At 50.9% G+C, this 26,109-nt stretch overlaps 2 protein-coding genes across 13 annotated transcripts in view; one reads left to right on the forward strand and one right to left on the reverse strand.

Moving 5' to 3' along the window:
• Positions 1 to 967: 967 nt before the first annotated feature.
• On the forward strand, positions 968 to 25,936 carry LOC119564403 (ubiquinol-cytochrome-c reductase complex assembly factor 2-like). Of its 10 annotated transcripts, none has more exons than XR_006286810.1 (6): positions 995 to 1,162; positions 4,020 to 4,294; positions 5,122 to 5,229; positions 16,789 to 17,214; positions 17,863 to 18,103; positions 21,459 to 25,936. XR_006286810.1 is itself a non-coding variant. In XM_043533414.1 (2 exons), the coding sequence occupies exons 1-2, from the start codon at positions 1,026 to 1,028 to the stop codon at positions 5,216 to 5,218; spliced, it is 234 nt and encodes a 77-aa protein (XP_043389349.1). In that variant the 5' UTR covers positions 995 to 1,025; the 3' UTR covers positions 5,219 to 5,867. The 10 variants fall into 10 exon arrangements, 1 of the variants encoding a protein (XP_043389349.1); XR_006286813.1 differs by having other exon boundaries at positions 18,048 to 18,103; XR_006286815.1 differs by having other exon boundaries at positions 5,126 to 5,229.
• TBC1D22B (TBC1 domain family member 22B) overlaps positions 6,144 to 26,109 on the reverse strand; it is a 38,175-nt gene continuing 18,209 nt past the window's right edge. For 2 of the 3 annotated variants that reach the window (XM_043533412.1, XM_037884754.1), the window contains 5 exons: positions 13,957 to 14,063; positions 12,385 to 12,460; positions 9,759 to 9,886; positions 9,354 to 9,449; positions 6,144 to 8,192 (listed from right to left, as the gene is read on the reverse strand). In XM_043533412.1, coding sequence (XP_043389347.1) covers positions 8,064 to 8,192; positions 9,354 to 9,449; positions 9,759 to 9,886; positions 12,385 to 12,460; positions 13,957 to 14,063 — 536 coding nt within the window. In that variant the 3' untranslated portion in view covers positions 6,144 to 8,063. Of the gene's footprint in view, positions 8,193 to 9,353; positions 9,450 to 9,507; positions 9,583 to 9,758; positions 9,887 to 12,384; positions 12,461 to 13,956; positions 14,064 to 26,109 lie in introns of those variants that run through there. The other variant, XM_043533413.1, reaches the window with a different exon arrangement.

A 26,109-nucleotide genomic window follows, 5' to 3' on the forward strand; every position in this document is an offset into this window, starting at 1 on the left:
AGGTGCCACAAGTCCTCCTGTTCTTTTTATAGTCTGGATTATTGGTCTTTTTATTCAAGGTTTGCCAAGTAGATACTGGCCAATTTCTCTGCCAAGACAAGTAATAGGGAAGTAAACCATCACCTGCTGGCTTCAAACAAGCCCTTTACCATAGTGGCTTTCAACCGGTGGTCCACAGACCTCTGCAGACTATGTCTAAGATTTCCAAAGGGGTCTGCACCCCCATTAAAATTTTTTGTAGGGGTCCGCAAATGAAAAAAGGTTGAAAACCACTGCCCTACCACTTCCTTCATAGCGGTAACCACGTCAGAGCAGACCTGTTGGAACGCTTTGTGCCTCAGCCTAGTGACTGCTGTCGGACATAAAAAACCGAGAGCTCCTATCCGTTCTACTCCAGCTTGCGTCTCATCCTCCAGCTATGATGAACAACCGCAGGAGAATACAGAAACCTTGGACAACCACCCTGGGGCATGTTCCGCTCGTGGACTGCAACACCCACCGTGCCACAGGGGACTGGGCACCCCACAGCTGACGCCCGCCTGATGGATTTTGCTCACACCACTTCTAAAGGTTCTAAGAATAATCATGGGATGGGCCAGACCAGGGCTCCATGTTCTGTGTAAAATCTGGTCTGCCCCTACCCAGCACGCTGGGGGCAGGTCAGGGCTAGGAGCATGCACCAGGCTCTGCCCCCTGCACCCCACCGTCCCCTGCTCCCAGCCATAGGGGGCTCTAAGGGCACATCTCCATGTCAGGCTCTAGCCCCTGAGGCGCATGCGTATCCGCCGCCTTAGCCCCAGCTCCTGCCCGAAGCACATGGCTTCGCTGGACTATGCTGCGCATGCGCCACCTGACCTCCGAACGGCCGCTCTGAGTGCGCACGCGCCTTCCGCTCTCGGCCGGTGTTTCCCTCTCGGCCCCCGTAGTTTTGACTAATTAGCGAGCTTATTGGCCTACTCCGAGTCACGTGACCTGTTAATCGTCGCTGGCCGGGTGCGTGACGCCGTGGGAGCCGCAGTCCCGAGATGGCGGCCACCCGCTGCCGGCGGTTTCCGGAGCTCTGCGAGGAGTGGCCGGTGGAGGGGACCAAGCGGGTCCGGGACCTGGGCGCCTTCCCGCGGCAGCGGGGGCCCAGGCCTTCCGGGAGGGGGCGAGCACCCAGGTGAGCGCCGCGGGGCGGGAGCGCGGCCGCGCCCCCAGCTGGGCCGGGGGGGCCGGGGCTTGGGCCCGGGGGGTGGGGAGACAGCCGCGGCCCGCGCCTCACAGCTCCCCCCCCCCACCTACACCCCGTTCTCACCCCCTGCAGCCCCCCAGCCACCACCGGCTTCTCTCCCCTTCACAACCACTGCCCCACAGCTCCCCTGGCCCCTTACAGCCCCCCCAGCTACTCCCTGACACCTACACCCCGTGCACACCCCCTGCAGCCCCCCCCACCGCTCCCGTCACCCCCTTACACCTGTACCCTATACACGCCCCTTCAGGCACCGTGCCTTACATCTCTGCCTGCAGTCACTGCCCCCCCCGGCCTCTCACAGCCCCCCCTACACCTGTACCCCATACACGCCCCTTCAGCCACCTCATCTTACGTCACTGCCCCCCCCCCGCCCCTCACAACCCCCCCCTTACACCTGCATCCCATACACGCCCCTTCAGCCCCCTCATCTTACATCTCTGCCTGCAGTCACTGCCCCCCCCCGGCCCCTCACAGCCCCCCCTTACACCTGTACCCCATACACGCCCTTTCAGCCACCTCGTCTTACATCTCTGCCTGCAGTCACTGCCCCCCCGGCTCCTCACAGCCCCCCCTACACCTGTACCCCGTACACGGCCCTTCAGCCACCTCTTCTTACATCTCTGCCTGCAGTCACTGCCCCCCCACGCCCCTCAACCCCCCCCCCCACACGCTTGTACCCCCTACACACCCCTTCAGCCACCTCTTCTCTTACATTTCTACCTGCAGTCACAGTCTCCTCCTCTGACACCCCCAATCACCCCCTTACACCTATACCCCATAAGCACCCCTTTTAGCCCTACAGCCACCTCTTCTCTTACATCTCTACCTACAGCCACTGCTCCCCTGTCTATTGTCTGTTTTATTCACATGATTAAGATTTGCTTGGGGGGTTTTCTTCAGTGCTGTCTGCTACACATGTGGGTTGCTCTTTGTCGCTTGTTGAAACATTTCCACTTTAATTATTAATTGGGCCAAAGCAAGAGGTAGCTCTGAGACAACTGCCTTAGTTCAGTGGTTATGGCACTGAGCTGTGATGTTGGAGGCCTTGGTTCAATTCCCACCTCTTTCTGCCACGAAGGAATTTGCTACCTAAGCTGTTTTGTTTTAATTAAGTGGGCACAAGAGGAAAAAACTTAAAAATGAATCACTCTTGTCCCGGACCCCTGTCCAGGCTATGGGAGATCCAGTCCCCCCTCTGCCAGAGGACTTGAACATGGATCTCCCACATCCCAGGGACCGCCCCCCAGCCCGGTGGGTGGTTCTTAATTCAAGCCCCCTTCCTTTCTCAGGAAGACAATGGCTCCTATGAATGAGAGGGGATTTAAACAAGGACCCCCCACCTCAGTCACCTGGGAGAGAGGAGAACCCTCTTCAAACCCCTTCTAAGGGGCAGAGGGAGGACTCAAACCGGGATTGCCTGTATTCTGGGCGAGAGTCCTAGCCATGGGACTATAGAGTGATTCTAGCTTTTTAGTTGGCCCAATGAATAGTTTAATTAAAGTGGAACAGCCTCAATAGGCAAGACTGAGGGAGCTCCCTGTTCAGATCCCAGCTCCTCATCAGGCGGAGGGGGGAATCAAACTAGGGTTGCTAGCATCCCAGTAGCAGACCCTGCCCACTATGCTAGAGAGGGCTGCTCATGTTTGAGACTTGCTTGGGTCCAATTAATAGTGAATTAAAGTGGAACAGCTTCAATAGGAAAGATTGAGGGAGCTTGTTCCACATGAACACTGCTCATTTTTGCCCCTAGCATTGTGCAAAAGAGTGATTTCGTCCCATCCCAAGAACAAGCATGAAATATCAGCTGGGGTGTGTCAGTAACCTAACTGCATGCTGTCATTTATGAGCCTGCTCCCATTATCTACAAAGTGAGCAGTTTTGAGGGCAAAGAGGCAAAACACTCCAACCTGGTCATCTATCAAAGATGATCCAACAGTCTTGGGAGGTAGCTACGTCTCTGCCTGTTGATGGCTTTCTAAATTAGGACCATTACTTTGAATTCGTGGCATGGACAGACCTGACCTAGCCAGACAGATAAAGCACCAAGCAGTAGCTGACAAGTAGCCCTGGCTCAGTGTCATTAGCAAGATTTGAAGGTGGGTAACTGCAAGACAAGGCAGCTGCACTTCTTCAGCGTCAGCAGCCTCTGACTCACTGGTATCTTTATTGTACTGTGGGGAGAAGCAAGCAACTCTGGATAACATGCGTGAACACAAGTGAGCAACTGTCACCAACAACAGCCTCCTTCAGGCAGCACCTGAAAGGTGCAAATTATCAGTCATACATAATGGAATCATGCAACAGTTCAGTATCTTCAAGTGCCCCCTGTCAACAGGGGATGGGCAAGAGATAGCATGGGCCAGCCGGCTTCTACAGTGATGATGCTGCCACCTGCTCCAGCCGCCATCCTCCCCTTTCTGCAGTGTAGTTGTGTCAGTAGCTATGCAACGAGGAGATATAAATGCTGCAGGGAAGATTTGGGGGCCTTCGAGGCTCGCAGCTGGGACAGTGACGAGTGTAGCAAACATGTATTGAACACATCAGAGACAGATTCTGAGGGGTGTGTTAGAAACATTTCAACTCTCTGCCACTTACTGAGACTTTTTCTGAGTGAATATAGCTCAAAGGAGTGTTGCATTAGACATGCAGCAGCTCATAGTGATTTGTAGGGTTACATAAGAGTATGTGGTTATACTTTGTTATTCACACATGACAGTCTACAGCCCTTCTACTACGAGTCATTACTGTTCTGTAAGTAGTTTACATGTACTGTCCTTGTATTCAGTGATAGGACGGAAGAATCCCATGCACCACTACAGACTAGGGACCGAATGGCTAGACAGCAGTTCTGCAGAAAAGGACCTACGGGTTACAGTGGACGAGAAGCTGGATATTTTGGGCTGTATAAGTAGGGGCATTGCCAGCAGATTGAGGGACGTGATCGTTCCCCCCATTTGACATTGATGAGGCTTCATCCGGAGTATCCAGTTCATCTGTGTCCAGTTTTGGGCCCCACACTACAAGAAGGATGTGAAAAAATTGGAAAGCATCCACCGAAAGGTAACAAAAATGATTAGGGGACTGAAACACATGACTTCTGAGGAGAGGCTGAGGGGGGATTGTTTAGTCTGCGGAAGAGAAGAATGAGGGGGGGATTTGATAGCTGCTTTCAACTACCTGAAAGGGGGTCCAAAGAGGATGGATCTAGACTGCTCTCAGTGGTAGCAGATGACAGAACGAGGAGTAATGGTCTCAAGTTGCAGTGGGGAAGGTCTAGGTTGGATATTAGGAAAAACTTTTTCACTAGGAGGGTGGTGAAGCACTGGAATGCGTTACCTAGGGAGGTGGTGGAATCTCCTTCCTTAGAAGTTTTTAAGGTCAGGCTTGACAAAGTCCTGGCTGGGATGATTTAGTTGGGGATTGGCCCTGCTTTGAGCAGGGGGTTGGACTAGATGACCTCCTGAGATCCCTTCCAACCCTGATATTCTATGATTCTATGATAGTAAGGTAATTACAATTGTATTATGTGGGTTTTAGACTTTTCTCCAGCTGAGCACATAACATCAAAACTATATGTTTTATAATTAGCTGCATAATGTCATAAAAATAGCAGACAGATAAAACTTTTCTCAAACCAGTCCATTCTATAAATGACAAGATGTGTGTGACTACACACTTTAGCTTTAACCGCAGGCCAAAAAGTATAGGAAAATGCATAAAATATATCAGCTGGGGCTAAAGAGTTTCCAGACGTTCCAAAGCAGTACTATTTTGAGTACATAGTTGCATTATCAAATGTATTTAGAAGCTTTCTGCCAATTTTGATAAAAATTAAAACCATGCTTCTACAAGTTATGGCCCTCTTTGTGATTTTATGATTTTTTCAGACAGGCACAGGAAGAGAAGTCACAGGTAGCAGCAGGCTGGATGGCTCAGGGGAAGGGTGAGAAGATGGAATCTTTCATCTTTAAGGTCCTGCTTTGAACCCAACTCAGGTCAGTATTGGCCAAAAACTGTCACCATCTGAGGCGGCAGCTTGGTCTAGTAGACAGGGCCCTAGCGAGGGAGTAAGACCTGGGGCAGTCACTCCCCACTCTCCCTGTCTTGTCTCTATGTGCACGTACAGCGCCTAGCACAATGGAGCCTCTAGGGGCCACAGTATTAGCCACTTGGTAGCGTAATGAATTGGTCCAGGTGCCAGTGGGTATATATCCCCCAGACCATTTCCCACGCTGTACATGTCTCAGCACTGGGAACTTCAGCTTCCGTGGTGTTTACCGCAGCACGTTTCCCCAGCAGTAAGATTCATGTGGAATCTTTAATTTAGAAGAGACGTAGGTTTTATGGGGTCTAAATTCACAGATGGTAAGTCCAGAAGGGACCGTTATGATCATGTAGCCTGACTGACCTCCTGCATAACACAGGCCAGAGAACCTCAAGTATAGCAATGCCTGCATCGAACCCAATCATTTGTGAACTACAGCATATCTTTTAGAAAGACCTGGAGTTTTTAAAATCAAGACTGGAAGCAATAGAGGCTGTGGAGCTGGAAATTAATTCAGAGAAGAGAGGAAGCAACAGTCCATCTATTTGAAGTCCCTTAGTAAATAATAACCATTATCTTTAGCCCTTTATATATATATATATATATATATATATATATATATATATATATATATATATATATATATATATATATATATATATATATATATATATATATATATAGCTTGTCGTCCAAAAACCTCAAAGCACTTTAGAAAGGAGGTCAGTATCATTATCCCCATTTGACAGATGAGGCACAGGGAGGTGAAGTGACTTGCCCAAGATCACCCAACAGTCCAGTGGCAGAGCTTCACTTACGCCCCTTCTCTCCCCCTCCAACAAATAAAATAGCTTCTGGCACACATTTTAGTTGGGTTTTTGTTTTTTAATTAGTCATGTTAAACTAATGACCATCGGGTCGCTCTCTCAGAGAAAACAACAAAAGGCACACACAAAAAAAGTAAAGTCAGAATGCCTGAGACAACAACTCCAGCTTAGGAAAGCAATTCTTGAGACACTGGTTGGAGTTATATTGGCAACATGGCTCTCCTTTTATGCTCTCACATCCTCCGGCCTCGCCAGCAATTGTTATTTGACTAACGCCACTGGGACTCTCTTTCCAAAAAGAACAACAACTCAAATAATAACCAGTGCGCTCTGGTCCCCAGGGGACATGCCGAGATCACCCCTTGGAGCGGGGGGAGGAACTCCCCCTGTGAAGAAATCGGCCCCAAGAAATCAACATTTGGCACTGAAATGGCGCCTTCCGCCAGGAATAAAATGTTACATTAAAACATTCAAATCTGGGTTTTTAAAAGCACATTGAGGCAAGGTCTGTGTGTGGAGGGTAGAGAGGGAGGAGTCGTGTGGGCATAAGCCATCTCCTCTGTTCTCTCTGCTCTCCAGGAGCACAGACAGACGCACGAGAGCGCCCAGGCCTCTTTCTTCGTGGCCCTGAAGAGCCAATGGGACAATCCGATAGGGAGGCAGGAGAAAAGAAGCAGATTGATGCTCATTCCCCTTTAACAAGGATACTGCAGTGATGTACAGTAATGGCCCAAGCTGCCACATTATGGTGCTTTGGGAGAGATTACCGGAGTACTCTTCACAAGGGCATGGCCAAGTGTGGAGAAGGTTGGCCGACACCCCACAGTTCACATCCCGGCTCTTCCAGGGGCTGCTCCTCCCCCATCTCCGCAAAATACCCAGCCCCTCTTGAAACTGATTTGTAAGTTTCTAATCGAGTTTTCCTAATAGGAATTCAACACTCGTCTCTTAATGTGCTAGTGCAGAAATGCCTACAGCTCGGCAACCCCGAACGCCAGAGGAGACCGGAGCCCTACTGTACTTGTACCTAGGCGGCCTTTGCACGCATGAGACGCATATTATAAATATAAAATCATATCTGCTACAAACAGAAGACGTATATTGTACATCTCTTACCCATATACACAAGACCACAATATACACATATGCCTTGGAGGAAGAGGAGTGTCATCATGGAAAGAGGATTTTAAGAGGCACAGCTCCCCCCCGCCAGCCCTGCTGGGGGATGGGGTGAGGGGCTGTGCGCACAGCAGGTCAGATCAGTCCCAGGAGGAGTCTTGTTCAGTGGACATGTGTCACTCAGGACAGTGCATGGATGGGCCAGTCTCCCTCACACGTGCACCCCCCACAACATGCATGCACCCATGTGCTGCATGAGAGGAAGAGAGAGAGTGTGCGAGCCTGTCTCCCGTTACCCTTGAAGTGCTGCGTTTCTTCAGACACTTGGAGCGAAGCTAGGCCCTGAGAGCTTTTTGCATCCTACAGCACGGCTGCCCTCAGAAAGGGGTCCACCCAGGCAGGTCTCTGGTAAGGCATTTTTGTCTGGGAGTTGGATCAAACTGTGTCTGAAGAGAAAATGGACCCAGCTGGGAGCGTGTGCGCCTGGGTGGGCTAACAGGAGGCATCAAGGCTCAGATGGCTGGTGACAGCCAGGCCTGCGGAGGCATCCAGAGGCTCAATCCTTGGCTCAGTTTATACTTAAAGCCCCAGAAGCTGCCACTCTTTGCCTCCTTTTTCCCCAGACTCAGGCCACCACAATGGCATGGAATACTGATGGTCGTTTGAGTGGCACATCCACACACGGAGTGGCAGGCAGGCAGACGTAAGAGTTAAGACAAAAGTCGATGTGAGCTTTGTACAGCTAGGAGTGGCTCCTGGCCAGCGTGTCCGAGGACTTCGACGATGAAATGCCACAGTGATTAGATCAGGCCGGGGTGGGGAGACCAAGTCCTGGCACCTATCGGCGGTAGTGATTGGGGGCATCCGCAAACATGTACTTGAGTCTGTAGGCTTCAGCAAGGAGGAGTCCAATCTCTTCGTTGCCCCAGTGTATTGTTGGTAGGTTTTGTAACAACATTAGAAGACCCTGAAACAAGGGAAAAAGGGGTTCTTATTTTGGGAGGCAGTGGAGCAAGGATTCCAGCCGTAGGGCAAATTTAGATCTGGTATGAGCAAGCACAGCAGCACTGAATCATGATATGTTCTAGCTTTAGTATACAGAGCACTTTCCATCCATCAAAGTGCTTTACAGAGGTGGTCTGAGGGGGAAACTGAGGCACAGAGCGGGGATGTGACTTGCCGAAGGTCATTCAGCAGGCCAGCAGCGGAGCTGGGAATAGGATGCAGGTCTCCTGAGTCCCAGTCAAGTGCCCTGTTCATGCCTACCATGCTGCCTCCATGAGGTCAATGGAGTTGCACCTGTTTACACTAGATCTGAACATGGTCCTGAAGGCAGAGATAGAGATAGCTTCATCAGCACTGCACATACTCAGACACACACCTCACTCCTGCATGCTGGCGGCCACCCAAAGGTGGACAGTGGACTCTTTATTAACCATGGAAATGGAGTCCCATCCCCCTGCCCTTTTCCTGATGCACTGAAGCCTTCATACCTCAAGTCTGCAGCACACAAGTCTTTATAGCGAACAAGCCTGATCTCAGCACACATGAAGTGCTCCCCCTTTATCCAACTGGATTTCACATTCCCTGGTCTATTGAAACGATTGCAGTGCTCAGACCCCGGCAGCAGCAAAACCTGCTTACCTAGCTCTGTGTGAGAGTTGGATACACACCCTGGTATACCCCTCTTCAGCTTCCAGGCTGCTTCCGGAGGGTCTCAGAGCACTTGTCAGAGGGGCACTAACGGAGCCTCACAACCCCACTGTGAAATACAGCATTAACACTCCAGCTTTACAGATGGGAACCACAGCACAAAGACACACAAGGTCAGACAGTGAGTCTGCGGCAGAGGATCCCAGAGCTCCTGGCTCTGCCCTGTGCTCAGTGTAACCAATCACGTGTCCTCTGTTACGTGGTTATGGGACGGTTATGTGGAGGTCCTCCAGTCAGAGGAGTTGAATGGTGGCACCTGGGTGTAGATTTTATGATCTGATCTATCACTTGGGTGCAGTCAACACGCACACAGCCGCATGCGGTGCATCTCAGTGCTTGATGTTTAACCACTTACACGTAAACCACCCAACAGCGGCACTTATGTTGCCCGCCCTCCTCCCCACCAGGGATTCACCTGGAAGTCCTCCTCATCCAGGATCTCTTTCCGCCACTTGATCAGGAAGGCGGCACAGACGTACAGGTGGAAATGGGAGAATCCTTCCGGCTCCGACTGGGAAGGACACAAAACTCTGGGTCAGTCCTTGCAGCAGAGTCAGCATGAGGATAGCACCGGCAAGCCCAGCTTAGCCTGCCTTTGCTCCAAGCTCTCCCCAGCAGGCCTGTGGCAGGCACTCAGGGCTGCGCTGCACAACAAGGCAGACAAGAGGAAGGAGCAGGTCACTTTGCTGCTGCTGATCTCTCTGAGCGCAACAGCCTTCCTAGCACTGCAGCTGCCCCACGCCCACCACTGGGGAGGCTGTGCTGGGAGCCTGCCTGAGGGCAAAAAACGGGGAGGCTGGGAAGTTTTAGTCCTACGTACCTGGTAGGTGTCCCACAGGCGGATAGTGCAGCGCAGGGGGAGCTCCCTCATCAGCAGATTGTTCATCCAGCGAAAGGCAAACTGCAGGTATTCGACCTCATACTTCCTAAAGTGATTGTGTACCTGCTCTGAAACAGCACATTCCATTACACATCTGGATCCCCATGGGGCCCGAGGCTCTGTGCCCTAATGCCCTGCCCCTCAAAGCACTCTCAGGACCAATCCCCTCCCCTGTCCAAATGCATTTCAACCCAATCCCCTCTCCCCATTAAACCAAGCCTCCTCCTACCATGTCTGCATTAATGTCCCCTGTTCTGTTAAACGATACCCCCTTCCACGTGCATTTCAACCAAGTCCCATCCCTTGCTAAACCTCAGTCCCTCCTACCGTGTTTTCTCTGGCCAAATGACTCTGATTTGTGCCAAACTATGCCCTCGCGCACATGCCTTCCAGCCTAGCCCTCTCCCCTGCCAGGCCATGACCCCAGCTGTGTGTCTTCCACCTGAGTCCCTTCTGCCTCCTAATCCACCCCACCAAAACCATGTCGCCTCCCACATGCCTTCCAGCCAACCCAGCCCCCTTCCTCATCAAGCCACATCCATCCCAACTAATTCTGCCCCACTTCCCCTCTCCAAACCAAGCCCCACTTCCAGCCCCTTCCCATGGTTTGTAGCCTCTGTCCTGATCCGGATACCATCTGGCACAACCACTGGTCTTTGGGAACCTCGTGGGGGAATGGGAGAGGAATTGTTACAGTGCAAGCCTGCTCTCTGCCTCAGGGCGTATGCTAGAATTCCAGGGGGAAATCATGTCCATCAACAGCTTCCACTCTGTTGAATACTCCACTTCTTCAAATAAAGACCCATCATATCACTGCAATCAATGATTACTAAACAGTAATAAGTCACCAGGACCAGATGCTATTCACCCAAGACTTCTGAAGGAACTCAAATGTGAAATTGCAGAACTACTAACTGGTATGTAACATATCATTTAAATTAGCTTCTGTACCAGATGACTGGAGGATAGCTAATGCGACGCCAATTATTAAAAAAGGCTCCAGAGGTGATCCCAGCAATTACAGGCCAGTAAGCCTAACTTCAGTACCAGGAAAACTGGTTGAAACTATAGTTAAGAACAGAATTATCAGACACATAGATGAACACTATTTGCTGGGGAAGAGTCAACATGGTTTTTGTAAAGGGAAATCATGCCTCACCAATCTACTAGAATTCTTTGAGGGGGTCAACAAGAAGGGTGATCCAGTGGATATCGTTTACTTAGATTTTCAGAAAGCCTTTGACAAGGTCCCTCACCAAAGGCTCTTAAGCAAAGTAAGGAGTCATGGGATAAGAGAGAAGGTTTTCTCATGGATCAGTAACTGGTTAAAAGATAGGAGACAAAGGGTAGGAATGAATGGTCAGTTTTCAGAATGGAGAGAGGTAAATAGTGGTGTCCCCAAGGGGTCTGTACTGGGACCAATGCTGTTCAACATATTCCTAAACGATCTGGAAAAAGGTGTAAATAGTGAGGTGGCAAAATTTTCAGATGATACAAAACTACTCAAGCTAGTTAAGTCCAAAGCAGACTGTGAAGAGTTACAAAGCGACCTCACAAAACTGGGTGGCTGGGCAACAAAATGGCAGATTAAATTCAATGCACATTGGAAAACATAATCCCAACTATACTGATAAAATGATGGGGTCTAAATTAGCTATTACCAGTCAAGAAAGAGATCTTCGAGTCATTGTGGTTAGTTCTCTGAAAACATCCACTCAGTGTGCAGCGGCTGTCAAAAGAGCTAACAGAATGTTGGGAATCGTTAGGAAAAGGGTAGATAATAAGACAGAAAATATCATGTTGCCTCTATATAAATCCACGGTACACCCACATCTTGAATACTGCATGCAGATGTGGTCGCCCCATCTCAAAAAAGATATATTGGAATTGGAAAGGGTTCAGAAAAGGGCAACAAAAATGATTGGGATATGGAACAGCTTCCATATGAGAAGAGATTAGTAAAACTGGGACTTTCAGCTTGGACAAGAGATGACTAAGGGGGGATATAATAGAGGTCTATAAAATCATGATGGGTGTGTAGAAAGTACGTGGAGAAAGTAAATAAGGAAGTGTTATTTACTCCTTCTCAGAACACAAGAACTAGGGGTCACCAAATGAAATCAATAGGCAGCAGGTTTAAAACAAACAAAAGGAAGTATTTCTTTACATAACACAGAGTTGACCTGGGGAACTCTGCCAGAGGATGTTGTGAAGGCCAAGACTATAACAGGGTTCAAAAAAGAACTAGATAAATTCCTGGAGGATAGGTCCATCAATGGCTATTAGCCAGGATGCGCAGGGATGGTGTCCCTAGCCTCTGTTTGCCAGACGCTGGGAATGGGTGACAGGAGATGGATCACTTGATGATTCCCTGTTCTGTTCATTCCCTCTGAGGCACCTGGCATTGGCCACTGTCGGAAGACGGGATACTGGGCTGGATGGACCTTTGGTCTGACCCAGTATGGCCGTTCTTATGAGCAAACTGCAGGGGGTGAAGAACAAGAGCTGTGCACAGCAAGACCTCCCCCTCCTGCCTTGCTCCCATTCGGATCTCCTCACCACCTACCATCGATCCGGCTGACGAGCTCCTCCAGTGCTTTGACCTTCTTCTGGATCCCGGGCTGTGCAAAGGTGTAGTTATCCTGCAGGAAGACAGTGAGAGTCAAAGGTAGCAGCCACTGTAGTGAAAGCATCCCGGAGCTTGGAACCCAGCTAAGAGACCTGCTCTCCTTCTGCCTACTCCTGGGATCGCTGAGATCAGCTGTCACACTTTTGCTAAGAGTCCCTGGATGTGAATTGTCCAGGAGACAGTGCGTTTGGGGTGGTGGGGTCCTCTGCTTTGGAATTCATTTCCCTGTTGGGGAAGCTTGCTGCCCTTCCAGGCCCGGTGTAAGCCAGACTCCCTGGAAAACATGAGCATTAGGGTTTTGCTTAGTGGCAGGGTGGTCTAGTAGTTAGATATACAGACTGAGAATCAGGAGACCTGAGGTGAAATCCTGACCCTACTGGGCCTTTTGCTGTAGACTTCCACAGGACCAGGCTTTCCCGCCTGGATTCTATTCCCAACTCACGCTGTGACTCTAGGTGAGTCCCTCAACCCCTCTGTGCCTCAGTTTCCCCATCTGTAAAGCAGGGGCAATTTTTTAAGGTGCTTTGAAATCCCCCAATTGGTGCTAAGTGGTAATTACTCTATTTTAAGCGGAAGGTGTTCGACTTTGGTGTGTATCTCATTGTGTGTTTTGTTTCTTGCTGCATACGGGGGGCTCAGATCACAAGAGAGCTCACTTGAGAAATCTCTAAATAAGTGAATTTGTGTCAGGGAGCAAGGAAAGCGATTTGGAGCTTACAGAGAAAAATTCCTTTTTAATGGGGACATACATAGGCAGAGAACGAGAGAGTACTTAATTCTCACTTTATTAGGAAGGTCAATCCTGATAAAAGAGGGGAGTGTTTTTAATGAAGACAGAGGACATCTGTTATTGCCACTTGTAAGTCCATGTGTCTTTGTGGGACCCTGATCAAGTTGGTCCGCAGGCCTGTGTGGGACCACAAGCCAAGGCGGGGGGGTAGAAGTCTGCAGCAATATGGGGCAATGAGAAGCAGAGACGTGAGGAGCCGCACGTGACTGGGGAACAAGATGCATGAGAGATCAGAGAGCATACGCATGGGGACAGCTCTCATCAGAGAGGAGGGGTGGTGGGTGTGGGAGTCTGTGTGTGGAGAAGTAGGATACCAGCCAACTGTTGAACAAGCAGTTTCAGAAGCCAGGCTAGAAGGGGGTCAAGAATAATCTCGGCACAACAGCCCTGTGAGGAACGACCCTCATTTTACTGAGAGGGGACTAGACACAGATAAGTGACTTGGACAAGGCCACTGAGTAATCAGTAGCTGAGCCAGGATTAGAACTCGGAAGTTCCTGGCTTTGAGTCCCCAGCCTCTAAAACTAGACAGGACGCAGACTGTAACCAGAGGGGTTAGGTACAGGGAGATCACTAGGAATGTCGCTCAGATTGGGGGTGCGGCCTGAGGGTAGAACAGATGGCTACCCAAAAACAGAGGGAGGACACTGGGATTGCTACCTAAGGGAGAGGGAGGAGCAGAGAGAAATCTGCTCAGGCCCATTTCCCGGTGCACTTACCTGTATGCCATCCAGTAGTTTGCTCATACACCAGAAGCTGTCAGCTTCAATGCTCCGCAACACATCCTGAGACAGGGTCCTCACGTCAAAGTTCTCCACATCCTCTTCTGTAAAACAAAAGGGGGAAGAGAATCCAGACGACGTGTCTCCAAGGGTGTGGGGAGAGGAGGAGAGAGGACACATGGGTGCCTCGTATCTTTAAGAGGATCCTTTAATGTGGAGGGATGCCAGGCTGAGTTCCCACTAGTGCCACCATCCTTGCTGCAAACACATTTCTGTGTTCCTGGTGCAACCTACCCTTGGCTTTGAGTCACTCTTCTGCTGCCAGGATCAAGGGGGAAAGGGGTGGGTAGAACTGGTTCTAGAAGCCAGAGCTGCCATGAACAAGATGGGTAATGAAGCTGTGCAGCACAGCAAAACATCAGCCCGGGAAATCTGGAAAGCCCAGTCCCCCTGCACGTGGAACAACCACGCTGCCTGGGGATCACCTGTAACACAATTATGCTTTGTAGGGCGGTAGTGTCTATAAGTCCCAAGCGCAGACCCCATTGTGCCAAGCGCTGCACAAACGGAGAACAAACAGCGCTTACAATCTAACAGTGCACCTTACCGTGACAGGAGAGCTGAGCCCAGAGCTACAGTGCTATTCCCTAGATAAGCCAGTACAGACGCTCCAATGGCTGTGGGGTTCCTTACCAGCTCTGGTCCTACTGGCTAGACTATGTACCAACATACCATCCCCAGGCACCACATCAAGGTCCCCACAACCAACGAGTCGCTTCCTTGCTTACAACTAGGCTGGGCAGAATTCGATTTTTATTTTTGAGAATATTGAGGTTCATTTGTAAGCATTTTCATCAGTTTCAGCTGTCACCATTGTGGGAAATTGGGGGGGGGGGAGGGCGGTGCCAAACAATAATTATTTAATGACAGTAGGCACTGAGATTCCCAAAGTGAAAGCTCTATAACCATTAAAACACAAACTGTCAACATCACATGTTGGAATATGCAAAATAAATATGCTTAATCAACAAATCACGTGTTTTGACTGCTCATTTGCTAGCCCATGTGGAACAAGCCTAATTCAAAAGCCTAACTCCCTGGATTTTTGACTCTTAAGTTCTTAAGCAACTTGCCTAGCTCTGTATTTTGATTATTATTGATGGAAATATTTTTTGTGGGTTTGCGTACACTGAAATTGACGTTTCTCTATATTTACCAATAAAAACCTGATCCATTCATGCCTACTTACGGCTCACCTTTAAGAGTGTTGGTGGTGTATTAAAGCAAAGTCCCTAAAGTCAGGCCTGCTGGTCCAAGAGGACCAGCCATCTCCTTGGATCATAGAAACAGTTTATCTGGAAGCTGGGTGGGGAAGATCAAGGAGACCAGGCTGGGAGGAAAAGCCTGTCCAATGGGGTATTTTGGGGGGTGGGGGGGTTTGCCCCATTTATAATCTTAATTCATCCCTGGAGGCCATGGGGATGGCAGGATGGTCACACAGCAACTCCCTTTGTGAAGGCAGGGGGATCATGCCCTAATCCAAGCTGAGAGAGATGCCCCAAGAGAAGCGCACAGCATAGATCTAAAGCCTGGGATTCAGATAGGGAAGAGGAAAATGCCACCAGCCATGCAAAGCCTTGTGTTCCTTTGCAAAGGCAGAGAAGGGGCTCCCTTGATTGCATATTTGATCTGGGCTTGGTTCCTCCAGAGGCTGCTTGCAGCAGTTTCTCCTTGGGCTCCTTCCTACTACACTGATTGCCAAGGCAGAAACCCCAGAGCTTTAAAGGCAGCAGAGAAATTACCAGCATGCCAGCTCTCTGTGTTCAGTGGTGAGTGCCCTGCTAATAGATCTGACAGCTAGTGGAGAAAGTGCTCCTGATGGGCTGGTTTTGCTGTTAGGACTGAGTGGGAGGCTAAACGTTGCCCACCTCATACAGCCACCAGAAAGATAACGACAAACCACTCGAGCCTCACGCAGAGTTAACAGCTACTGAGCAACTGATCTCGTTCTCTGAAGGCAGGTTAAAGGGGTGGAGAGCTCGAGCCCAGAGGAAAGTCAGCAGCTCTGGCATGCAGAACCGACAGCAAGCCCTATGGAGGCAATTCAGGAAGGGAGGGACCCAATGACACTGCTGCTTCTGCCTCTTTATAGCAAAAGCTGCGTTAAAGTTAGAGTGCCTTTCACACCAAACAGCTTCGCACCCCAAATCAATTCACCCACCAGTGACATGCACCCATCTCTGAGGTGGAGGGCAGCAGCTGTTTAATAGGAAGCAGCACCACAGGGCAGAAAGGAGAGAAGACTGCTGTCATGGCAGGGGAGATTTCAGGTACATGGAATTTAATTGCCTGAACTGGAATTTGGCTGAGATACACGGGTCTTTAATGATGCAAAGCAATCAGGGCCTTGATTGTATCTGGAAGAGGGTAACATACCATAAAGGGAACAGCGCCATCTACTGGGTCACCAGCGACCACGTGGCAGAACATGGGTTTGACTGGGAGCAGTCAAGCCTGATGCTGCTTCGATTGTCTGAGGAGATCACAACCCAAGTTATCCTGTCTCCGCAGGGGAAACCTGCCGTTTGGCTGAAGTTTCATAGATTCCAGGGCCAGAAGGAATCATTGTGATCTGGTTGGACCTCCCTGTGTAACACAGGCCAGAGAACTGCCCCTAAATATTTGTTTGAATTAGAGCAGATCTGTTTAAAAAAAATATTCAGTCTTGATTTAAAAATCACCAGTGCTGGAGAATCCACCACGACCCTTGGTATGCAGTTCCCCTGGTTAATTACCCTCACTGTTAAAAATGTACCCCCTCATTTCCAGTCTGCACAGAACACCAAGAGGCAGGACTTGTGTACGACCAAGCCCGCAGATCCCAGTCTTCTGCCTAGGCCTGACAACCACTGCCCCACTGCCAGTCTTCTGCCTAGGCCTGACAACCACCACCCCACTGCTCGCCTGCAGAATTGGATTTGGATTTATGGAGGATTTGTGTGTTGGATTTATGGAGGATTCATTCGGGCACCAGGCACAATGTCGTTCCTACAGGACGGGCATGCCCAGCTCTCACAGTCTACTTCCTGTAGGCCTGACTTCTGCTCAGTTTGGTTCTGTGTCTGCACAGCTATCGTTCATGGTTTTATGGAGAAGGCCCAACGAGATGCACCATGCTTGGCTACAGAGCCAGCCTGCCAATGGCCCCAAATGGCATACGTAACAGGAACCACTTGAGACCTGAATGCTGCCAAGGTACCTCCTCTGGTGACCCTTTCCCTTCTAGCATCTCCCCTCATCAGTATCCCAAAATGCCCTGCAGGGTGGGATGGGCTCTTACTCCAGGGAGCAGCCGGGTCATTCCGTCCACCGCCCTGCCCTCAGATCACTCCCTTGCCCGGTACATGCTCCTGCTTCCAGGCAGATGGGGAGTGGGGATAGTCAATGACACCTGTGCAGTCTAGTCTCCCCCCCCCCCCGCAGTGCCCAAAGCCAGTTGCTCCTTCAGTCAACACAAGTACTGATGAAGACAATGGTGTGCTGTGCCCCTCTATAGCTCCTTTAATCTGAGCAGCTCCAAGGGGCTTTTCCCACAAGTCACCCTGTGCCCCTAGGAAACCGGGAAGCCTCATGACCCCTCCGGCTACTAATGGGCAAACAGAAGCAGGGAAAAATTAAGTGACTTGCCCACAGTCACCCAGCGTGTCGCAAACAGCATTAGAATCCGTGATTTGGGACTTCCAGTTCCATCCCCCACTCCCTTGCCGGGAAGCGGAGACCCCGGCTGCAATTCACAAGTCCCTCCAGAGCGCAGCCCAGGGTTTGGAGAGGCCAGTATAAAAGGCTACTGGATAAAAAAATCAATATTGGCCTTGGAACTAACATGAGCATCTCTAACGCCAGCTCGTTCTGAAACCAGCCGCTCTGCTGGGATGAGAAGCCCTGCTCCCAGCAGGAAACGCCGCTGATCAGCTGCTCCAGCACCAGCCGCATCATAAATACAGATCTCGTTTGGGCCTGGGGTGGGAGCAGCACGTCCCGCGGACTTCTATACTCTGCATAAGCCTCTCTTCTCTCTGCATTTCTAGCCTTAGACCCGGCCGTTCTCAGGGCAGAAAAGGCTGTGGTCTGATTCCGCATCAAGGTAAGACGGAGGCCCCGTGAGAAAGGGAGGGTTGAGTAATCGGAATGCTACACATCACTGGTATCGCTCCCCCAGCCCTTCCTGGGCGAGTGATGCTTGTCTGAGAGCAGAGACGCTGATCTAGGCTACATTAGAGAAACGTAGATCCTGAACTTGGAACTTGCCCAAACGCCTGGGAGCTAGACATGCAGATTTCATGAACCTCATGCTCAGGGTATAAGCCAATCTCTAGTTACTAGGAGGAAACCTAACGAGGGCAGGGGAGAAGAGAGGGATTATCCCACAGCTGCCTCAGGTGCGGTTTCTTGAACCTTCCTCTAAAAGCACGTGTAAGAGAGAATCCTGATCCAGATGGCGCAATGGTTAGGCCATCATGAGGGACGTTTAAACACGCATCTGAGAAGTTGGCTCATCAGCTCCCCACCCATTGCAGTTCCATCCTTTAAACAAGATCTCACGACCAGGGTTTATCCCGGCAGCTGTAGGCAACCTTTCTCCTCCCCCCACGGCTGCTTCTCTCCACCCCAGAGACAGCTGCAGTTCAGTGATGTTTGGAATAAACGGTGCTGCAGGAAGCATGGTCTGGTGGTTAAAGCCAGAGAGTGCTGGCTTCTATTTCTGGGGCTGCCACAGATAATCACACCCTTCTCTGCCTCAGTGTCCCTGTCTGTAAAACAGGGCTCATGCCTCCCTACCTCGCAGGGCTGGCAGGAGACTCGGGGCCCCTCTTCCAGAGATGCAGAAGCGCCTGCGTCTCCCCTCGATCACCACTGGCGCTGCAGGTGCAGAGCACTTCTGAAAATCAGGCCCCAATGAAAATAAGGGACGAGGATTATCAGCTCCTTGGGGCAGGGCCGTCTTTTTGTTCTGGGTTTGTACAGCGCCTAGCACAATGGGGTCCTGCATGTTGCCACAACAGACATAATGAATGGTAGGTGCCCAACTCCCCTTGAAACTGAAAGGGCACTGCATTCTCCCACCCTTCCTGTCTAACGGGCTCCTCAGAGGGAAAGTCCTAGAGACGTGCAGTGAATTGGGTACGGGCTGACAGCTTAAATCACTGGTGCCCATTTCCAGTTAGTGGAGGAACCGGATTCACCTTTCCCTTTCACATCTCCCCTTCCAATCGCCTGTGACAGCCCTCCACCGCAGCAGAGCAGATTGCACGGGAAGCCCGCTGGCCTCGCAGCAGCAAGGGAATGGAGAGAGCAGCGGGGCCCTAAGCATGACAACACCAGCTGACAGGGCATGGCAGCGAGGCACTGAGAGGCGGCTGCTGGAGTCTCTGACAGACGCTTGGTCAGCACAGCTAGGGGATTTTTGGGGAGGCTCGTGACCAGGCCCGCAAAGGTCTGAAAGTTAAATCTGGCTCGGAGCAATTAGCTCTGACGAACTGACAGCGGCGCCTCTGCTGTGCAGCTCCAAAAGCACCCCTTCCCTCTGCCCCTCCCCATGCAAAACATGAAAGGAGAGCTCCAGTACCTGCAACCAGCCTTGTGCATTACAGGGGCAGCATGGAAGATTCTCTTCTGGGCATTGGACATGGGGGGACTCAAGATTTTCACAGACTAGTTTTTCCGAATCCAGCTAATTAGGATCACAGCAGGCAAACGCCGCTGTGGGTTCAGTCCTTGAAGGGTATGCAGAGCGTGAAAGGCAGCTTGTCGCTTTTAACAGGTCCGTGAGCCACTGGGAAGGGGCGGGAGGAGAGTTTCAAACTCAGATCAGTGCATGACGAGAAGTCGTGAGCAGCACAGCGAGACGACGCTGCCTTACACACAAGGCAGTGCTGCTCCAGGGACAATCCAGAGACTGCCCTGCACAAGGCAAGAGCACAACGGGACTCTCACCCAGCACCTGGTGCTTGAAGTCAGGGCATTGGGAGAAGGGCAGTGTGACCTAGTGGATAGGGCATCAGACAGCATCAGGAGACCTGAGTCCCATTGCTGGGTCTGGGCAAGTCGCTGTGCCTTTCTGTGCCTCAGTTTCTCCACTCACTCGGTCTTATCTAGTTAGATTGTAAGCTCTTTAGGGCAGAGGCTGCCTGCATCTGTCCTGTGTCTAGCCCAATGCAGCCACTAGAGGCTACTGTAATGCTAATTAATAACAAGAAGATGAGGAAATTCATTTCTCAAACCCACCCTGGCCCTGAAATTCTTTATTTACTGCTGCTTAGGAATCAATGGAAGAGGAGGGGAAATGAGAATTCGAATGAAAGAACTGCCTGTGCCCCACTTAGCCCAGCCCAGCTTCGGGAAGGGGGGTTGTTCTGTCCCCTTCCTCGGCGCTTCGCTTGTGCTAAAAAAGCTGTCGGTGACTCACCCTAGAGGATCCTGACCCCTAACTAGCTTAAGAAGTTAGTTTCAGGTTCACCCAGCAGCCACCATGGCTCATGTCTCTATCTGGGGTGGTTTGGCCTGGAACCAACCCCAAAGCTGAGGTTTATAACTGACAGACTCGTATTTAATCCTTTGTTAATTTCTGCTTATCATCTAACAACATGATTAGTAGGAAGCAGGTTCTCTGGCTCTGGGTAGTTTTCATAAGCACTGGGATTGTTTTAATGTGTCTTCCCCCTCTCCAGTGGTTCAGAAACCCAAAGGATTGTGTTAGTATTTTAAAACTTAGCATCTTTCCTTCGTGACTCCCCCACATCGGTCCAGAGCAGATGATTACACATCCGGAGGGAGACCTCCACCACACACCTACATGCTGTGGAAGTGATGCTCCTAATTCTGGCACGCTGGCAGTTGGTTCACCTTGAAACTAGGGGAGGGAATATCAGGCTGCTGAAAGACACCATCTTTCAAATGCCAGGTTCCAACCCAGTCCTGACCAGCAATGGCCACAGAACATCTCATGGCACTGCCCACAATTGGAGTGCCCAGCTGGATTTTGCCACCTTCAATTTCAGTCGGGTACAGCATTCTTTGCTTCTTGTCCCAAGCTAGACTCGGGCAGAGTTGCTGTGCACCAACACCTGCTACTTCCCCCCCTAGAGGTGGCTGCAGCTCACTGACTCAGCCGTGAGCTCTCTGTACGGTTGTATTTTTATTTCTACGGTACCCTGGGAGCGTCTGATGCTTTGCAGACAAAAAAAAAAAAGAAACCAAGTCTCTGCCCTGGGGTGCTTCCAGTTCAGCTCAGACCAAGGACAGGTAAGAACATCAAAATGAAGGAGGAAGGTTAGCGTACAAAGGACAAAAGGGGAGAAGTGGTGGATCACAGATCAGAATGGGAGGGGCAAATTAAGGCGCAAGACTGAGGGCGCAGTTCACATATCAGTGTGGGTCTTGCAGGGAGGCGGTATCTCTGTACAGGAACTCAGTATTATTCAAAGGACTTCCCCCTGCAGGGCAAGAAACCTCCAAGGCCAGGAGCCCTGGAAAGCCAGGACAGTAAATGCAAGTGGGCTGGGGAAGCTTGCACCACGCCTGGCTGTGCCGTACCAAGCTTGGGGCAATGCTGGTAGAGGAAGAGAGCCTGCGGCACACGTCCCGCTCCATCCTTCAGAACTGCCACTCACAGCACAGATCCCCCGCTGACTGGTTCGGAGGCAAGTGGCACAATCAGAAGGGAGGCACGAGCCAACTATCCTGGCAAACAGAAGCTTTGATAAACCATCAGCACAAACAGCTGTTCCGCGGGATCATTAAAAAGGCCCCGCATAAAGAACCTGGCTAGTCAACACCTGGCTCTGACCGAAACTGAAAAGAAGCCAGCGGGGGGAGCGGCAGCCACTCGGCTCTGGGGTGCAGGAGGTTCTAGCGTGGCTGTGGCTGTCACTGCAGCACAGGGTGCCTGGGGTAGCGTTATGAGCATGCCCAGCTCCCTGCTGTGCCAGGCATCCCGCTGGGGAAAATAACACTCCTGGCATTGGCATTGAACTGCCCCACCCAGGGGCTGCAGTAGGGGATCTGGTTGGGTAGCTGATGAAACTGACGAACCCCAGAATTCCAGACCACCAGCCCCAGCACCTTCCTGTGAACTTTGACCCATCTCTGTTCCCATTAAGGGATGGATCATTCCAATTCTAATCACGGCATCCCAACTGTGGGATAGGTTGCTGTCTCTGTATTATGGGCCGGGGGCAGCAGCTTGCTGGATATTTACCCCTGTTCCTTGGGGCACAGCTCTGCTAGGGATTGGACATGTGTACACTGATGGTAGAATGACTTTTCTAATGGCTTGGTCAAAGGCAGACTCCTGGCTTGGCAAGCGTAGGATAAAAGGGCCCAGCCTGAAACAAGCATACTGCTATGTCTAGCATTTGGCTAGTTGAGTCTAATGCCAACACTGACAGTCAGGTCCCGGGGCCACTCAGGACTCTGTACAAGCTCCACTCACAGTAGCTGGATAGTTCTCTATTAGCTGCTGTGAGATAGGTAATGTCCTAATTGCCATCAGTAGGCTTCAGAGTTAACACTAACTGGGATGTACAGGGGCAGTCCAGAGGGATTGTTCTTATTTGAAGTCTTGGAAAAGAAACAAAAAATACACAGAACTGACAGGTTCCTTTAGCAACTGCCAGAAGCTAGAAACTTACAGTTATTAAATATAAACATCGACCTAACAGAAACTAGTGGGAGCAGTAAGCAGTGCTGGTACAGTGCCCTGGCCAGTACCGGCTCCAGCCAACAAGGAGAGAGTCACCTTTACAACCTCCTTCGGATTTAAAGGAGCCATATGGATCCCTAGTCCCATTGCTGCCATTACCCTACCCTGCTGCTTCTCTGAAAGAAAGGCAACCCTGGCGGCTGTAGAAATCGTCCTTCCCTAGGAGGTCGTCGTGGGGTAAGCACAGTGCTTGGGTTGTTAAGCAGCCCATGACGTTCTCTGTAAGAGCAGGAACATTCAATCCCAATGCCCCTGACCCCCTGTACTCTCCCCTGCCTGCCCTAACTCAGGTCGGTTTGCTATGGGCTAGTAAACTGAGGCTGCATTTCACCCAGAGGTGGCTGCAGGGAGGCCAGGGCACAGTGTGTAAAGTGCTCAGAGAGGAGCTCAACGAGCACAAGATGAGCAGCAGTGATTCCTGGGAATTACATGTACCATACCCTTGCCTCCTTGCTGGGCCACGTGCAGCCACCTGCGCTGGAATGAGCCATCTGGCGTCTCCTGATTGACCACTCAGCCGCCCACGCCTGCCACGCCTACAGGACACAAGACAGCAGGCACAGCTGCTGCTGCTTCTGCAGCCTTGACGCCTCCCACAAGCACGTCTGTCTCAAGGCACCAGCTGAAACAAGCAGCGCTCAGCACTTTCAGCTGCAGCCATTGATCGGATGGGAGCAGCAGTCGCTCCAGAGATAGATCTGTTGCTGGCGGAGGCCCAAGCGTCCGAGGCCTCTGCCAGCTCGCTGAGGCAGTTGCGTTTGGTGCAGCAGGCTGACACAGAACATCTTGGGAACACACAAACCGACTCACCGCTGTGGAGACAAGGATGGGACTGAGGGACTCAGCTGCAACCCACCTACTAAAGATCTCAAAGCTGTGAGCAAGGGGGGGGGGGGGAGTGGGGCAAGGGAGACAAGATGACCTTCAGCAGAAAGCAAATGCAGAGACAGGGCTGTTCTCCAACCCAACACCACCTCACTGGGAAGGAAACAGGCAGCAGGAAATGGCATCGGGGAACTGACCCCCAAGAAGCTCCCCAGGCAGGAAGTAAAAGACTAATCTGCCCTCGATTGACCTGAGAGGCCATCACCCAGGACAGGCACATGTGGCCGGAGCACTGCAGCCAAATATACCTCTCAGCAGACAGTGCATCGAGTGACTACACTATGAGAAAACCCACCCCCCCACTTCTATTTCCTTTAAGCAGCGATGAAAGGGACCAGAGCTACGGCCCAAGGCGACCCAAGTCCTGTACCACAGAGACAGCAGTAGCATCCGCCACAGCACTGTGTCAGCACGTATCACCCTGGAGCAAGCTTGATGGCTGCTGGAAGGGAGCGGAGTTCCATCTCCGGCCAATCCAAGCATTAGCCTCCCTACTGCCAGAAGAGCCCATGGGAGGGAGGTCTTAACAGTCCCTGTTGGCTGGGAACTGGACCGAGACCCAGCAGCTCCTGTTAGTAAGGTGACAGCCAGAAGAGAGCAGAAACTGAGGTCATTCCCAGCCTGGTCCGGAGGAGAGCCAGCCATCGAGAGGCCAGGCTCCAGATTCCACTACCAGTCACGACAGCTTCGCCCCCAGAGTCTCCCACATTCAGCAGCTGCTCATTCCCCAGGCAGCGCTGGGTGTTACAGAACTGGGACCCCCAACCAGGACATGGCTTTCGAAACAACCCCGGGCTAAGAAGGCCCGAACCCCTAGTGGAGGGGTTTCTTTCGATCACATGTAAAAAACTTTGAGGGTAGCTATTGGCTAGTGCCTTGTCAAAACAGCATCTTCTTACTCCCTGATCTCTTCATACCACGGCTGGACAAGTGTCAAGCCTGGCAGCACACACCCCCCCCCCCCCCGCGTGCTGACAGAGCCTTTCGCCCAAGGCGTGTTCCTGCAGTAGGTCCCTATTTCATAGATGGGAGGAAAACCCCGCAGTGAGTGACCATCGAAGGTCACACAGGGAATTGGGTCTCCTGACTCCCTGTTCTAACCACTAGAACACCCTGCCTCACCCGTGGCTAACGAAGTGAGCCAAGTTATGACTGCAGAGCGTTTACTGCTAGTGACAGCCTCAGAGGAGGGAAGCTGCTGGCTTTAAGCTTGTGAACGGAGCACTTTTGATACTGAAGCCATTGAGGGAGTAGACAGTGCCCTCCCTGTGTCTTTTATGATGTCACGTAACCATAACTTCCATGCACGGCTTCTCCCAGGACCTTCCCTCCCACTCCTTCCTACCAGTTGGTCTGAGCCCAGACAAGCCTCTTGGAGAGATGGTTCTGGCTGCTGCTTGTTTTAACTCTTGGCCTGGCCCTTTTACTGATTGCGACCGAGAAGCCGATCAGCCGGAGACACGTATTGACCAGCCGATCAGTTAAGAGGAGAGGTTGTAACTGACCTGTATGAAAGCGGCTGCTGTGTTGGCTTGGAATACAATACCTGCCCAGGCATGAGGAAGGTTAACGAGTCCCAGTGACCTTCCAAGCTGGGCTCATCTATCACTGGGGGGGGCGGATGCTAAAGGAGAAACTAGTAAGTCTAACAGTAAAAGGCTCTGCTGTCAGCTTGGACTTGTGCTGAACAGTTATTTCCCGACACCACCCTGGGAGCTGCTTTGGTCCTGCTGACTCAGCTGGCTGCAGGCTCTGCTGTCAGGGGAGGGAGGCGTTTGGAAAGCGTGCAAGTCAGATCTGGAGAGGGTGGTGGGCAGCCAACTACATGAACTTGCAGTAGACTAGGATGCGAGGAGAAAAAGCGCTTTTTAGGCTGCACATACCGAGTGACTTCTAAGAGCCAGCCACACGGGGGATGTGGTGGGGCAGGCAGTTGTCTGAATAGGTAAAGGAGCTGAATGGGGGGTTTCAGATGGTCCATGGTGGGTAGGAATAATGGGATGAAGTGAAAGAGAAAGCTCTTCCCAAGGGGATCTGTTCAGCTGAGGTACAGGCCCTAGGGTAAGTGATGGGAGCACCGTAACGGAACACCAGCTTGGACAAACAGGTTTGGAAGATGAGCTTTTTATCAGTAAATAATCTGTGTCAATTTCATCGTACACCTCTAAACCAATGAAAAATCTTCTCAGCAATAATCAAAGTTTACAGATGGGAAAATACAGCTGAGAATTTAGTAGAGTTTGATTTAAGGCCATTTCCTTCGTATATTTTGATCCGTGATGTTGACATTTGTGTTTTAATGGTTATAAAGCATTAACTGTTTGGATCTCAGTATCTATGGTCATTACATTATTGTCTAATTCCCTCTCCATTGCCTGACCTCCCAACCCCAAAGTTTCCCACAACTGGGAACATTTAAAATAAATTGAAAAAAAATGCTTAAAATGAACATTGATATTATCCACCAAACTTAATCGAATTCTGCCAAGCTTAACTATGAAGAG

Source organism: Chelonia mydas, chromosome 21 (genome assembly GCF_015237465.2).
Source record: "Chelonia mydas isolate rCheMyd1 chromosome 21, rCheMyd1.pri.v2, whole genome shotgun sequence".
Taxonomy (NCBI): domain Eukaryota; kingdom Metazoa; phylum Chordata; order Testudines; family Cheloniidae; genus Chelonia; species Chelonia mydas.

Excerpts from the sequence above, each read along its gene's own strand:
- LOC119564403 (XM_043533414.1), top strand. The coding sequence starts at position 1,026 with ATGGCGGCCACCCGCTGCCGGCGGTTTCCGGAGCTCTGCGAGGAGTGG. Across the intron at positions 1,163-5,121 it reads GGGAGGGGGCGAGCACCCAG|ACAGGCACAGGAAGAGAAGT; the intron begins GTGAGCGCCGCG and ends TGATTTTTTCAG.